Source organism: Carettochelys insculpta, chromosome 2, assembly GCF_033958435.1.
Source record: "Carettochelys insculpta isolate YL-2023 chromosome 2, ASM3395843v1, whole genome shotgun sequence".
Classification (NCBI taxonomy): domain Eukaryota; kingdom Metazoa; phylum Chordata; order Testudines; family Carettochelyidae; genus Carettochelys; species Carettochelys insculpta.
In genome coordinates this window covers 199,440,570-199,454,916 of record NC_134138.1, presented here as the reverse complement: position 1 = coordinate 199,454,916, position 14,347 = coordinate 199,440,570, and the positions used below count along the sequence as shown (strand labels likewise).

The window sequence follows — 14,347 nt, the reverse complement described above, 5'->3', positions numbered from 1 at the left end:
TGAAACACTTCAAAAGCTTTGAAATGAAGTTGAGACCATGCTCTGGCACTCCCAGCTCAGACATGGCTCTTAGCTCTCTCACAGGCACTGTCTGGTACAGAATCAGCCGCCTAGCCCGGAGCACCACAGCTGAATTGGGAGCCTTGCATTTTGAAAGCCAAGGCATCTGAATTCCCAGGGCATGAAAGCCCTCAAATTGCCCTGAAGTCGCCGATCCTGTTGCATGCCAGGGCTTCTCTGGAGTCGCAGGGTCCAGAAATACAGGCTCCCCAGCAGCATGCAAGGCAAGCTGGCAGGAAACCTACATTTTGTGGGTTGCTTATTCAAATTGCTACCTTTTTTTATGAATCAGTTTAGTTTTGATGAATGAATTATTTCCAATAAAAACTGTTTTGGAAAACTGACAATCATCTGTGCTCGATACCACCAGGAGGTAAAACACTTCCCTTCTCCTTCCCAGAGACTTGGATAATCTACCCACATTTCAGTCTCCTGTGGGGTGTGGGGCAGAGTGGGGGATGAAGCAAGGGAGAGGCATTTAAGGAAGATTTGGTACCTGGGGCTGTGTGCTTAGTTGTTGCCAAGGCAGAATATTTGAGGACTATGTTGGTGAGGCATCCACAACTGTGCAGAGAGTGGCTAAAGCCCAGCATGGTGTGGGGTGCACAAGGACAGCACCTAGATGCTTAACAAATCAGTGCTGAAATAAAAACTGCTCCCGCAGAAGTAGCAGAGTCCAATAGTATGGCTGTGAAGTGGAATATGTTCACATTCTAATGCAGCAGCACCTCCTGGTGTTCCTTCACCAGAGAACAGCGAGCGTCACCCACAGAGTCACATAGTAGATACATTCTAAACATGCGAACTCTCTTAAAGGAGTGAGAGAAGAAAATGATTTATCACACTATTTTCTTAAAAAACAACAACAAAAAACACTAAAACATCCCAAATACACCACCCACCCAAAAAGAATACCAGAGATATACATGTTATACAGCAGCTGCCTGTTTTCATTTGATAGGTCAATTTTATCTTGACCTGTGTTGTTTTCCTTGATCTTTTTCCTCTGAACCTTTTTTGCTGACATAAATCTAGCAAATTTTCCCACACTCAGACTAACCAAACCCTTGCATTCCCGTTCTTTTGCAATAATTTTGTTTTATGGAAACATACCAATGGCATCAACGCAACAGTGATGGGAGGAAACATGGAAATCTGGATGCATGGACAGATAGGTTTTTAAAAAGTCATTTTGCAGAGCAATCATTTTTATGTGCAAATGAATACTTGTACATGTTACGCACATTCACATAGGCATTTTGCAGCACAATATGGATACTAATTTTTGAAAATATACAAAATGCAGTGCTTAATTAGTCCTGGTGTAATGGGGTTTACCTCACCTCCATGGTGCCTCCTGCTGGTCACACTGGGAATTAGCTCATTCCTCAGCAGCTCTCCCCCTTTTGGCTGGTGTCTCACCTGTTGTTGCTTTGTTCTGTTGTCTGGGTCTGGGCCCATGTCACTCTCTGGACTGCAGTGTCCTTTTCAGGGCACTGCCCTCTGCCAGTGCCCACCACTCAGTCCTTGCTCCTCGCGGAGGTATCAACAGTCCTCAGTCTGTACACTTGCCACTGTGGCCAATGCAGCCCCAAAGTCAAGCCCCTTCCCTCGGGAACAAGACACTGTTTGTTTAGACCACTCTCCCTAAGGGAATGTAAGGGGGAAGGGGAGACTTGGGCCCACCCACTATTCTGAGTCCCAGCCCAGGGACCCTCTGGCAGCAGCCTTGTCCTGCCCTCCTTCACTCTTCTTTATCTGCCTCCTGTTTCCTGGGCCACTTCCCCTATGGCCCTTGCACCTCCTTGGCCCTTGTATCAGGCTGGAGCCTCTCTCCCTCTCCACTGAGCCTGCCCAGCACTGATCTCTCTAAGGGTGAATATACAATTACCTGACACTTGACCGTACCACAGTCAACCTTCCAGAGTTCGATTTTGCTTCGTGTGTTAAGATGTGGCAAAATCGATCTTGCTCGGCTCAGCCATTGACCCTCATACGCCGCACAATAGCACGGAGTTAGGGACATTGGCGTGAGCCTGAAGAGCCCCGGTCTACACTGAGTAAGAGTCGATTCTGATAGGTTGATTCTAGCTATGCTAATGGCCTAGCTAGAATTACGTATCAGAAATCGACTTTCTACCCTAGTGTAGATCAAGCCTGAGGCACTTTCTCTTGGGAACCTCCCTGGTTAGTACCCAGCTGGTCACTGCTCCGCTGAGCAGCTCCTTACAACGGGCCTGCTCCAGCAAGCCACTCTCTCATTGACTCTGACTGGCCAGGACTCTATACAGGCCCCCTCCAGCCTGCTTTAATCGCTTCTGGCCAGAGTGGGGCAGCTGCCTCGCTACACCTGGTAGTATTGACACAGTTACATCAGGGATGAATCTGGCCCCCAGTAACGCTCAGACTTGACAGCCATATGTGACATATAGACATATTATGAAATTATTCTATGCACACTAATATCTATCAATATATTTAACTGAACTGGGAAAAGGTGACACAGGTGATAACACTTCTAACCATTTAGACTTTAAATCTCTCTGTACCTCTCTTCATAATGTGTAAAATGGAGGTGATACTCCCACCTGGAACTGCAAGGGTGATGTAAAGGTTAATGAATTAATGTTTGTAAAGCACTCGGTTACTATGACAAGTGTGTTATACACATGCCCATGAGGAAATTAATAATTTGTATATGGGGCAGGGTTTGGTTGGATTTCAGTAAGTAAGGAATGATTATTTAAATGATGAGGATAAAAAGAAATATTGAATAACTTCCCACCTAGTAAGCACCATCCACTGTATGTACTGAATGAGGTCTGGGTCTTGCGGATAAAAATAATATGTGATCATGTAATTTATGAAGAATCATAATGTACACACACAAGAAGAGTGAATTAAGGCTTTACAGGAAACCTTAATTTTGGCATTTCTGAACTTTATAGTGCTTCATTTGCAACCTTAATAATGTTCCTGTATTGTAGTTTTTTTTCTGACTTAATGGCTGTAGCCACACTAGACCATCCTTTCGGAGGAGCTATGGTAATATGGCACTTCAGAATATGCTAATGAGGCACTTCCAGGCATGTGCACTGCCTCATTAGCATATTCTGAAGTGCCATATTACCACAGTCCTTCTGAAAGAAGGGACTAGTGTAGCCACAGCCACAGCGTAGGATATCTGAATGTGTGTTTGTATCTTCTTTCTTCTTTTCTAATGCGTATATATATGAAATAGTAGGTAAGAAAAGGGCTGTGTTCTGTCTGTCCAAGGATCAACAAAACTTTTGTCATTCACGGGTGCTTAATTTTCCCCCTCCCCACATGAATGACAAGCTTTTGAAGCAGCAAGTGAAAGTGTGAAGTCAGCAGGAGAGAAACCCCCTCATAGAGGGTGAAAGTGTTTTGTTGGCAGAAGTGCTGACAAAAAGCATTCACACAAGCTGCCTTTTAGAGATAAGGGGTATGTCTGTACTTACCAGGGGGTTGGCATGCCGTGATCAATCTTCCAGGGATCGATTTTGCTGCATGTGTGAAGACATGGCAAAATGAATCTCTGTGCTCAGCTGTCGATCCTGGTACTCCACACTGACATGTAGAGTAAGGGATGTTGACACGATCCCAAAGAGGCCCAGTCTACACCAGGGGAGAAAGTCAATCCTGATACGTCAATTCTAGTTTCGCAAATGACATGGCTAGAATTGCATATCTGAGATCGACTTTGATCCCTAGTGTAGATCAGGCCAAAGTTATGTCAACGTAGCTTTGTCACTAAAAAACTGCCTCGTGTAGACATACCCAGAGTAACCATAAATGTACATAAATAAAACAATGCTAGGACAAATCCTGATACTTACATTTCAAACTATTGGCACAACGGAAGCCAACAGGAAAGGCATCGGTCAGAACATTTCCTTTCTTGATAATATGATTTTATTTCTGTGGAGCTGAGCACTATGGTACATCCTGATCTATATGCAAGGGTTACCTGGCTTTAACTGTGCTTCGAATGGCCGGCCGGAGTGGGGGATTGGCCCGCTGCCCCACCCCGTGAAGGACACCGTGCACGAGAGGGCCGTGGGACGGGCCTGCGCCCGGTGCCCGACAAGCCTGCGTGGGGTGGAAGGGGTCCCCCAGATGACGATAAGCTGTATTCATTAAAGCACCTTTATACTGAAATAGCGGACCATTTCAGATTTGGCTTTCTATTTCTGGCTTCTAATTTTAAATTGTGCATGTGACTGGTGCACTTAGAAGACAAGATCAGAAAATAGTGCTTGGATTTCATGACCGATTTTCTTCTCTGCCCCTTTCTCAGACTGCAACATAGATGTTTCTGTAGGAATAGATATTTCGAGGCGCATGAAGCCTGTGTCTGCAGAGCATGTGAAGCAGAGACTGCAGACGTACTTGCTTGGACTTTTGCGCCGGATGGAGTCCTTGACTAACATCAGCTGTACTCTGGAGTCTCAAATCAACATCAGGTTCAAGTACCAAGTGTTTTCACAGAATGGCAAATCCTTGTTTGACTCTGGTTTTGAAACCTATAGTGAAGAGATCATCCAGAAGTTCTTGGTTGTACAAACCACTGTAGACACCTATCTGAATGCAAACTTTTTACAGTCATTTTGGGAGAAATCCTTAAGCCTGACCTCTGCTAAAGTGAAGGTAAATAAAATGGAATAACTCACATTTTTTAAAGTGTATTAAATCTAGTGCTAGTGAGCATTGCATGGGAAATAAGGACTTCGTAACTGTTCTTTTAGATAAATACTTTAAATTGCTTTGGCAGCATTCATGACCCCTTACTGCAAATAATTAAGTGATTTTTTCCTCCTGGCATGCGAATACTTGGGTAAATCCATATGCTTGCAGGCATCTATACTGGAAATTTTCATATGTCCATCTTGGAAGCAGTAGATTAAGAGGCAGAACTGTATTCTGTAATAGATGGCTAACCACACAGTCTGAGGCTGCATCTACACTACGAGATAAATTCAGTTCAATTTTCCCACATGACTGTCTTCACTGTAAATACCACATTTACCTGATGGGTGTAGTGTCAAGCTTGAATTCAGAAGTTTGATTAAAGGGCAATGTGGAAACCCCATGTCTTACAAGCGAATTTATTAGCCTTGAGAGGTGTCCCGTATGTCACCTGGTGGTTAAGATATGGGGTGCTTTGCTGCTGCCATGGGGGAAGTCTCTCCTGGTGGTTAAGATACTGGGGGCTTGGGAGAAGGAACAGCTCAACTGGTCAGCTACACCCCCCTTCTTGGCCCTTAGCTGGGATTGCTGCTGACACCAGGGAAGAGTCTCCCCCAGTGGCCAAGGGGCTTTCTACCAATGGGGGAGAATACTTCAACTGGTCATCCAGCGACAGCCCCTCCCCACTGGCCCATACCTGCTGCTGCTGCTGCTGCTGCTGGAGAGAACCAAGAATTCTTTTTTCAGCAATGGTGGGAGGAGGGATGGATGGCCAGTTGAGAATACAGGAGCTCCACCCATACTGTCAATATAATGTAGGGGAAAACCAAAATTTTTTTCCTCCTACATTCTTCTCAATCTAACATTCCGGGCCCTTGCATGGGAGGTGGGATGGATGGTCATTTGAGAATATAGTCACTGCACCCATGTTGTCACTGTAATGTGTGAGGAAACCAAAAATTCTGTCTTATAGTTTTGAGTGTGTTCTGCATCATTTACAATGAATCAACATATTTTCAGGGATCAGGAGGGGAATGAGGAAAATGCAGTGGAGGAAAATGACGTCGAGATCAGCAAGCATACCCAGAATGCTACTGAGATAAGGGAACTGTGGGATAGCTTCCCACAATGCACTACTGCAACAGTCGATGTTAGCCAATATGTGTGTGGCAGCAATGACTCGACTTTGTGGGGAGCACAGTGTGAAGTGAGGATGGTCAAAATTGAACTTATAAATTCCAAAATTAGAAAATCGATATAAATAAATTCAAATTTATCTCATAGTGTAGATGCAGCCTGAGTAGTGATGACTCAAGGTGAACATCATTGCAAATGTTTCATGGCAGAAAAATACACAAACCACTCATTAAATAATTTCAAATAACGAATGAGTATATACTCATATATGCGAGGTTTGTCCATAGTTAATTTATTAGCAGAGAAAAATGGCTGTATCTGTAGGCTCACGTTGATTGCAAATAGTTCATCCAGGCTGAAATGAGACAAAGAGAAATCAAAGGTCTAAAGGGCTGATGCAAACCCTATTGAAGTCAAGGGGAACCTTTCCATTGACTTAAATAGACATTAGACACTTCCTTGCATTTCAGATTCAGCAACTCTTATATTTTTTTCTGATTAAGAATTGAGTTCTGCAAAGAATTTTTGCACATTAAGGTTCTGATTCAGAAAAACACCCCTATTCAGGTATGACATGTTAGCTCCCCACAAGATATAAAGTGTATCTTCCAGTGAAAACTTATTTCATCTTTACAAGGTACAGTTAATTTAGAATAGTTGGTTGCAGTTTAGAGTGCTCACTGAAAAATGTGTTCTCACTTCCATGCTGGCAGGTAAGCAGGGCCATCCTTATGAATTTAGGTAGCTTGAGCATCTGCACCCTCCATCCCTGCTGGGGAGCTGAACAGCAGCTCTGCAGGATGAGGGGCTACGCTCAGGGCTTTAGGGGCAGGAGCAAGACAGGGAGGCTGGTGGGGGACAGGTGGAAGTGGGGAGCAGTGCAGACCATCAGTATTGTGGGTTGGGAGATGGAGCAAGGGGCCAGCTGCTGGGGCTGGGACTGACATTCCGCTTCTGGGACTGGGAGGCAGAACTGGGGATGGAGGGGCAGAGGGGATTGGGCTGCAGGGCTGGGAAGCAGAGTTGGGGGCAAAGGTGCTGGGGGATTGGGCCAGGAGGCAGGGTGGAGCGGAGGCCAGAGGAATGGGGCTGCTTGAGGCAGCACTGGCCTTTAGCTATGCTGGGCACATGCAGGCGCAGCTTAAGGCACTACTTAATTTGGGGCAAACTGGTGCCTTAAATCTAGTGGTGCCGTACTCAGCTGCGTACTTTGCATATGCCCTGGAACAGTCCAGCAGGTATGAATATAAGCACCTTATTCAGCATTTGTCCAATTCTTCCTTCACAATATAGGCACATGGAGTGGGGCATAGCTAATGTGTCTTTTTTCTTTCACTATTAAAATCTGCAAAGGGCAGTTCCTCGCTGAACAGAGGCTGGAAAATGGTATCCTGAGGGCCCACTTGTATTGCATCTCAATGCTGTCTGAGCAAATTTGCTCACTTTAGAAATAAATGTTATTAACAAACAGCGATGTACAATCTGGGCGTTTATCTGGGCTCTTCTCTCCTTATACATCATCGCCTGTGACAAAGATTCCGCTGCTCTAACGTTGCTCTTAGCTACACCTGGGCAACTCCATGGCTGTCCCCATTCTAGGAATCACAAGGTAGCTCAGATTTCATACCTGTTTAATCTTTGGCCACTCTGATGAGACAGCCCAAGGGGTCTCTGTTATGGCCCTTTGTGCTGGCACTAGCGGTCATGACGTAAACACCTGTTTCCTCTGAACAGGACTGAGGTCACAGACTCATTTTTCACAGCTCTCTGAACAGCAACTAGTGTTTGTGTATCTGTTGGATGAGACACAATGATTCTGCTTCTTTGCAGTCCACCTTTTATCTCTTGTTTGTTGTTTTGTTTGCTTATGGAATGCTGATCCCAATCCTAAAGACCTTAACCAAGCAAGACTCAGGCTGGGTCTACGCTGGCTGCAGAAGATAGAACGCTTAGGTTCGATCTTCCAGGGTGCTGTTTTGTGCGAAACAGTGCGTTCTGGGGTCAATGTCGACCCTGGAACTCCTTGCAAGCCTCCAGGATTGAGGAATGTTGACAGGAGGAACGCTCCTGTTGGCATCCTGCAGTGAGGACAGGGACGAATACCAACAGCTGCAAAACTGATTTTAGATATGCAATTGACATACCTAAAATTGCAGTTGATATTTCAGGTAAGTGTAGACTCAGCCTGAGATTTCTTCCAATGGAAGCTTTGCTTATGTTAAGTCTCTGTAAAAGTTTTAACAGTTGGATCCCACTGTGTTTAGAATGGAAAGTACCTTCTCTTCTAGCATTTTGTGGTAGCACAGCAGGAGCTCAGTCCACTGCTGCATCTGAGCTCCATGAGGGCAGCGGGGGCGGGAGATATAACTTATGCCACTGGAGGCTTTATTCCACTGGATGGTAAGGTTAGTGAAGCAAAGCTTCCCTTGTCTTGGTGTCAACATGTCCCCTCTCTCCTCTTACCCAGGGGGAGTAGGGTGGCTGATGAAAGAGCTGACTCAGTTGCATAAGCCATTCTTACACCGGTGGATAGTAAGGAGTATTTTCTACTGTCCAGCTACGGTTGAATCAAGTATTAAGTAAGCAGATTGAACCAGAGAACCCACGCCTGCATTGTTAGCCTGTTAGTCCTGGACCCAAATTAAAAATGACTTGCTCCAAATTCTCCTCTCAGTTACACCCGGTGCAATCTGGAGAACTCCACTGACTTCTGTGAAAATCCCTCAAACTATGAACAAGAATAGAATTGGCATTTGTCCAGCACATCTGGGTGCTTAGCTGAACTGATTACATTATAGTAATAACAGTTGTAGCCTACATGGTAAAACCTTCCAAATGGGGTCCCAGAAGAGATGCTTTAGGGCTTAATTACCATGACGCTCTCCTTTTCAAAGCTACATTGTCACCAGTTTCTAATATTCAACTGTCATTTTTAATTAACCTGATCTATAAACTCATCTAGGATTGCGCAACACTTTGAGAACTACCCAGGGACAGAGGTAGATTCTACTATTATGGCTATTCTCCTTACCTATTTTCTGCCAAGCACCTTGGTAATTCAGGGTTTTGTTAATAGGTTCTGCTAGTGTTTACAGATGGGCTGGATGATACTGTGGAAGTGCTCAGAACAACAGCAGACTCCCTCCGCCTCAAAGGTATGGCATGTTATGACAGTTCAGCATTGCACTGCACCACAAGGTAAACCTACACTGCAAGAGAGAGCCTCATGAGCAGGCAGGCCCCCCAGTAGGGGCAGGGACAGCCAAAGGGGCAGTTGCCCCAGGGCCCATCATTTCAGTGGGTCCAGAGCTTCAGCTGCTGCTGTTACCAGAGTAGCAGCAGCTTGTGCTCCAGGTCCCTTTGAAATACCACAGCAGCGCAACTCTGCTGTGCAGCTGTGGAGGTGGGGTCATCACAGTGATCTGGGTGGTGCTAAGGGCTGACTGCCCTCGGTCCCACCCCTTCGGCCCTTGACACTGCCCCTTCTGGGGGTGTGGAGCTGGGCCCACCTCCCACCTTACCCTGGGACCTGTGGTGGCTGTTGGCAGGGAGTCCTGGGTCGGCTGACTCAGAGTCACACTATAGGGCTAAAAATAAGCAATGTAGATGTTCTCATTCCAACTCTGAGACCCACACCTTTTGCTGGTTTCCGGGGCTGGGCTCCCACCTGAAAGAAAAGGTTTACACAGCTATTTTCAGCTTCGCAAGCCTGAGTAAATTAACCTGGGCTCTGTGATTCTCTGCTGGGTGTTTGGAGGGTTTTTTGGGCTTATTTTGCAGGGCAGAGATAACCAAAGCATGCCACATTCCTTGCCCACTGGAGACCTTCCACATATGCATGCTGATCTGCACAGTTATGGCAGAGCGCAAAAATTCTTGGTTCACTGGGTGAACCAGAGTACTTAATTCCCTGAAGGATCCATAATCTTTACCTCTCCCAATAGAATCATGAAGCTTTCTGCAACCAACTCCTTTTTCGCTCTAGGCTAAGAATCTTTATTAAATCAAGAGGGCTGAGTCTTTTTTTCCTGTGTTTTAAATGTCCAGATTCCTGTATTTTTCTTTCTAAGAGCAGAGACTATATGACTTCTCATCTTGCTATAATAGCAAGGAATAGATTTAAACACAGAGTGCTTAACATACTGGATTTCAAGAGATAACATAACTTTGAGAGGAATTCTACTAAAGAAAGTAGCAGCTTCAAAATATTCGCCAACTGAAAAGTCAGCATTTTTCATTTCAGGGCTATTGAAACCTTTTTGAAATGTTTCATTTGGTTTCAACCTTTTTTCTCTTTTAGCCTCCAGTTTGCTCAAATTTTGAAACACAAAGTAATTTTTAAATGGGAAAACCAACATTTTTCATTTGGAAAATATCTACCAAAGTGAAAATGACATTTTCAAAATCTTTTTCACAACATTTTTTCGAGTTGGTAAATTTGGCAAACCCAACCCTGTTTTTGCTAACCAGCTTGCTCTGTGGGTCACTTCAAAAACCATATGTTTCATAGTCATTATTCTAATTAAAACAGATCAGATAAACAACAGTTCTAACATACCTTCTTTTTTAAGGCCTTGATGCGCTCTTCATGGTTGGCTTGGAAAATGTGCAGGATTTGAATGCACTTCAGGAAATAGAGTTTGGTAGGGGATTTGGATACAAGCAACCACTGAGCACTGGATTTCCAGAACTTCCAAATATACTACGGAGAGAACTTGTAAGTACCCTGTGATATAAACAAAGACAAAAACCCATCACACTATGACCATATATCATGAATTGTTTTGCAGGACGTGGTTGCCGAAAGGAAATGCTGCAGTGTTCTTTGTAAATGTGTTGGTGAACATGGTTTTCATGGTGTAACTGGATCTCTTGGGAGGAAGGTAAGTGTAAAAAAGCGTCTACTGGTTATTTTCTTTTGCCAGTCTTTTTCTGATAGCAGTTCAGTGCTAGGCACACAAAACACCCACAAATCTTGCCAGTGCAACATGAAACAAAAGCGTGATCGTTTCTCCACCATAAACGTTATCTGAGTATCAAGTTTTTTCTTATAAAAATATTGACAAGTAAAACCATAAAAAACAGGTGGTCTTGGTGACATCTGACAAAGAGGGCCAAATATAGTGTTTGAATATATTTTTAATATCTCTAGGTTTCTTTGTATGGTATTACTGCTCTGCTGTCAATAGCATTTAACTCCTTACACTACTGTACCCTCTGTGAACTTGGTTAGCATGTATATTACTTGCTAGTCTAGATCATTAATGAAGATATTGCGTAAAATCAAACCTACCAATGATCTCCCTTGGGATACAGCAAAGGCTTAACCTGCATCTGTGAACTGAACACTCTTCTCATTATTATTTTCACAACTGTGTCCACCATATTGGACTTTTAGTAGTAGCTATGGAAGTGTCCTTGTAGCAGCTATTTTCCTCCCCTTTTCTGTCAACTCTGGTTTGAAAGGTATGTTTTCTATCTGCACAAGCTGAGTTCTCCAGCCACCCTCTTGTAATCAAATGTCAAGGAGCACTATGTGGAAGAAGAGGAAATCTGAAAGATTTTTATCTCATTCATCTCTTTCAGGGAGGTGTAGGTATCAGAGGATTTCCTGGCCATCCTGGTGAGGAAGGTGGAATTGTAAGTAAACATTTTGTCTTCGTTTTAATGAGATGGAAATCTCCCACAGAATTTGGAAAATGTACCATTGTTACTTATAAACAGAAATGTGATTGTCTATGGCTTCTATTGCACATAGTTTTTGCTAAATGCAGCACCAAATGATTTGCCAAACATCATAGGGAGGTTGTTGGAGAACTCAGAGTAGAACCCCTGATTTACAGTCATGCACCTCATTTATACCTTTCCCCCTTGGTGTAAGCCAGTATGTTAGAAGAAAAAACAATTGTAAGTACCAATGTCTTTGCAAAGGGTCATTTATGACTGCTGTAGACTTCAGCATAACATATGCAAAAGACTAGGGCGGCCGTGTCTACACTAGCCCAAAACTTGGAAATGGCCATGCAAATGGCCATATCAAAGTTTACTAATGAAGCGCTGAAATACATATTCAGCGCCTCATTAGCATGCGGGCGGTGGCGGCACTTCGAAATTGATGCTGCTCGCCGCCGCGCGGCTTGTCCAGGCGAGGCTCCTTTTCGAAAGGAATTTGGAATAAAGGGACTTCGAAGTAGCCGGGCTCCTTTCGAAAAGGAGCCCTGCCTGGACGAGCCGCGCGGCAGCAAGCCGCGTCAATTTGGAAGTGCCGCCACCGCCCGCATGCTAATGAGGAGCTGAATATGTATTTCAGCGCTTCATTAGTAAACTTTGAAATGGCCATTTGCATGGCCATTTCCAAGTTTTGGGCTAGTGTAGACGTAGCTGAGATGTTCTTCCTCCTCTTTGAACTAATAAATTCTATCTCGAACTGCGAACGCCAATAAAAATTAGTTTCTTTACCAGTATAAATACAGAACTAGTTTTATAGTGTTGCAGTGATGGGCATCTTGGGCATCTCTTCTGAAGCTGTTATTGAAGGTAGGAAGGCAGCAAATCAAAAACTCATGCTGAGATAATTCTCTACAGACAAGCATTCAAGCCACATGGGAGTATTTCTGTTCTTGGCATGTTTGGCTAGCTAGACCCTGTTATTGGATATGGTGTCTGAGGCTAGCCAGAAACCAGCCTTGCGAGAGCTGACAGTGAGAAAGAACACCTCCCAACTGGAGTTGTGAAGAAGCAGGGTGGCAGTACTAAGCTGGCTTCCCACACTACCCAGCGAATCCCTTGTCTGGGGCTGCTGAGGTGCCGGTACTCAGTACTGGCAAATACCAACACAAAAAGGACGCTGGTGCTGGCTGTCCTATATTGGACTCAGGTGGGTGGTGCATTGATATGGGGAGAACTTGAGGGGGGCAGTACTGCATAACTACTGGTTCTCCGCTTTATTATTCCAGGGTACCCAGCTCAAAATTTAGGTCTAACATATCCAACAGGCCCTTGGGCTGTGTGTAAGAGACAGGATGCAGTTATATTATTGCCCTTGCACTTTGACATAGTGTTGCATGAGTGTGTCACTACTTGGGACCATTCTGGTCCCATTTGTACTAGTGTCCATCTGCAGTAATTACACTGGTAGAGAGATGAGCCCAAGGACTGTGCAAGAGGTACAAGGCTCCTTGTGCCCTACCCCTGCCTTATATGTCTTTGCAAAGGTCTTTCCCAATCAGACCCAAAATGCATTCTCTCTCTCTCTCTCTCTCTCTCTCTCACCCGAATTTGTTTTTTAATACATTAGTCTGAAGTGTCTTTGTGAAACATTTTGCTGCTGTTCGGTGGGGTGGGGGAATACTCCAGGATGCTCTTAAGAGCTACGTCTACACGTGAAGCCTACATCGAAGTGGCGACATCGAAATAGGCTATTTCAATGAATAACGTCTACACGTCCTCCAGGGCTGGCAACGTCGACGTTCAACATTGACGTTGCGCAGCACCACATCGAAATAGGCGCTGCGAGGGAACGTCTACACGCCAAAGTAACACACATCGAAATAAGGGTGACAGGTGCAAGGGTGACAGGGTCACAGGGCGGACTCAACAGCAAGCTGCTCCCTTAAAGGGCCCCTCCCAGACACAGTTGCACTAAACAACACAAGATCCACAGAGCCAACAACTGGTTGCAGACCCTGTGCATGCAGCATGGATCCCCAGCTGCCCCAGCAGCAGCCAGAAGCCCTGGGCTAAGGGCTGCTGCACACGGTGACCATAGAGCCCCGCAGGGGCTGGAGAGAGAGCATCTCCCAACCCCTCAGCTGATGGCCACCATGGCGGACCCCGCCATTTTGATGTTGCGGGACGCGGATTGTCTACACGTGCCCTACTTCGACGTTCAACTTCGAAGTAGGGCGCTATTCCCATCCCGCCCATGGGGTTAGCGGCTTCGACGTCTCACCGCCTAACGTCGATGTTAACATCGAAATAGCGCCCAACACGTGTAGCCGTGACGGGCGCTATTTCGAAGTTAGTGCCACTACTTCGAAGTAGCGTGCACGTGTAGACACGGCTAAGGTGTCTTCAGTTTATTTCAAAGATCACAGGCGTGATCTGTTGGACAAGATTGTTTCTAAAGATTCTTCTACCTTGTATTTACCCATAAAACTCTGAGTTTCTTTTCCTGAATCCAAGAAGCACTCTGTAGAAGCTTAAAAAGTTGTCTCTTTCACCAAGAGAAGCTGGTCCAATACAAGGTATCTTACCCACCTAGTTTCTCTAATATTCTGGGACCAATATGGCTACCATGACACTGCAAAGAAAACATCCTTGTGTTTTTAAACTATATGTCATCCTAAGAGTCCTGTAGAATAATCTGTCCAAGACCAGATGGCTGTCTAAGAGGAAAGGGGCATTCAGGTCAGGACAAGTTTTAAAGATAAATCAGTCT

The 14,347-nt window shown here is 44.8% G+C and overlaps 1 protein-coding gene across 1 annotated transcript in view; it reads left to right on the top strand.

Annotated features, from left to right (window-relative positions):
- Positions 1–14,347, top strand: part of LOC142009762 (collagen alpha-4(VI) chain-like) — a 98,547-nt gene that overhangs the window by 15,842 nt on the left and 68,358 nt on the right. Inside the window, exons 10-14 of the mRNA XM_074988296.1 lie at positions 4,382–4,731; positions 8,984–9,062; positions 10,479–10,624; positions 10,698–10,790; positions 11,494–11,547. Coding sequence (XP_074844397.1) covers positions 4,382–4,731; positions 8,984–9,062; positions 10,479–10,624; positions 10,698–10,790; positions 11,494–11,547 — 722 coding nt within the window. The remainder of the gene's footprint in view (positions 1–4,381; positions 4,732–8,983; positions 9,063–10,478; positions 10,625–10,697; positions 10,791–11,493; positions 11,548–14,347) is intronic.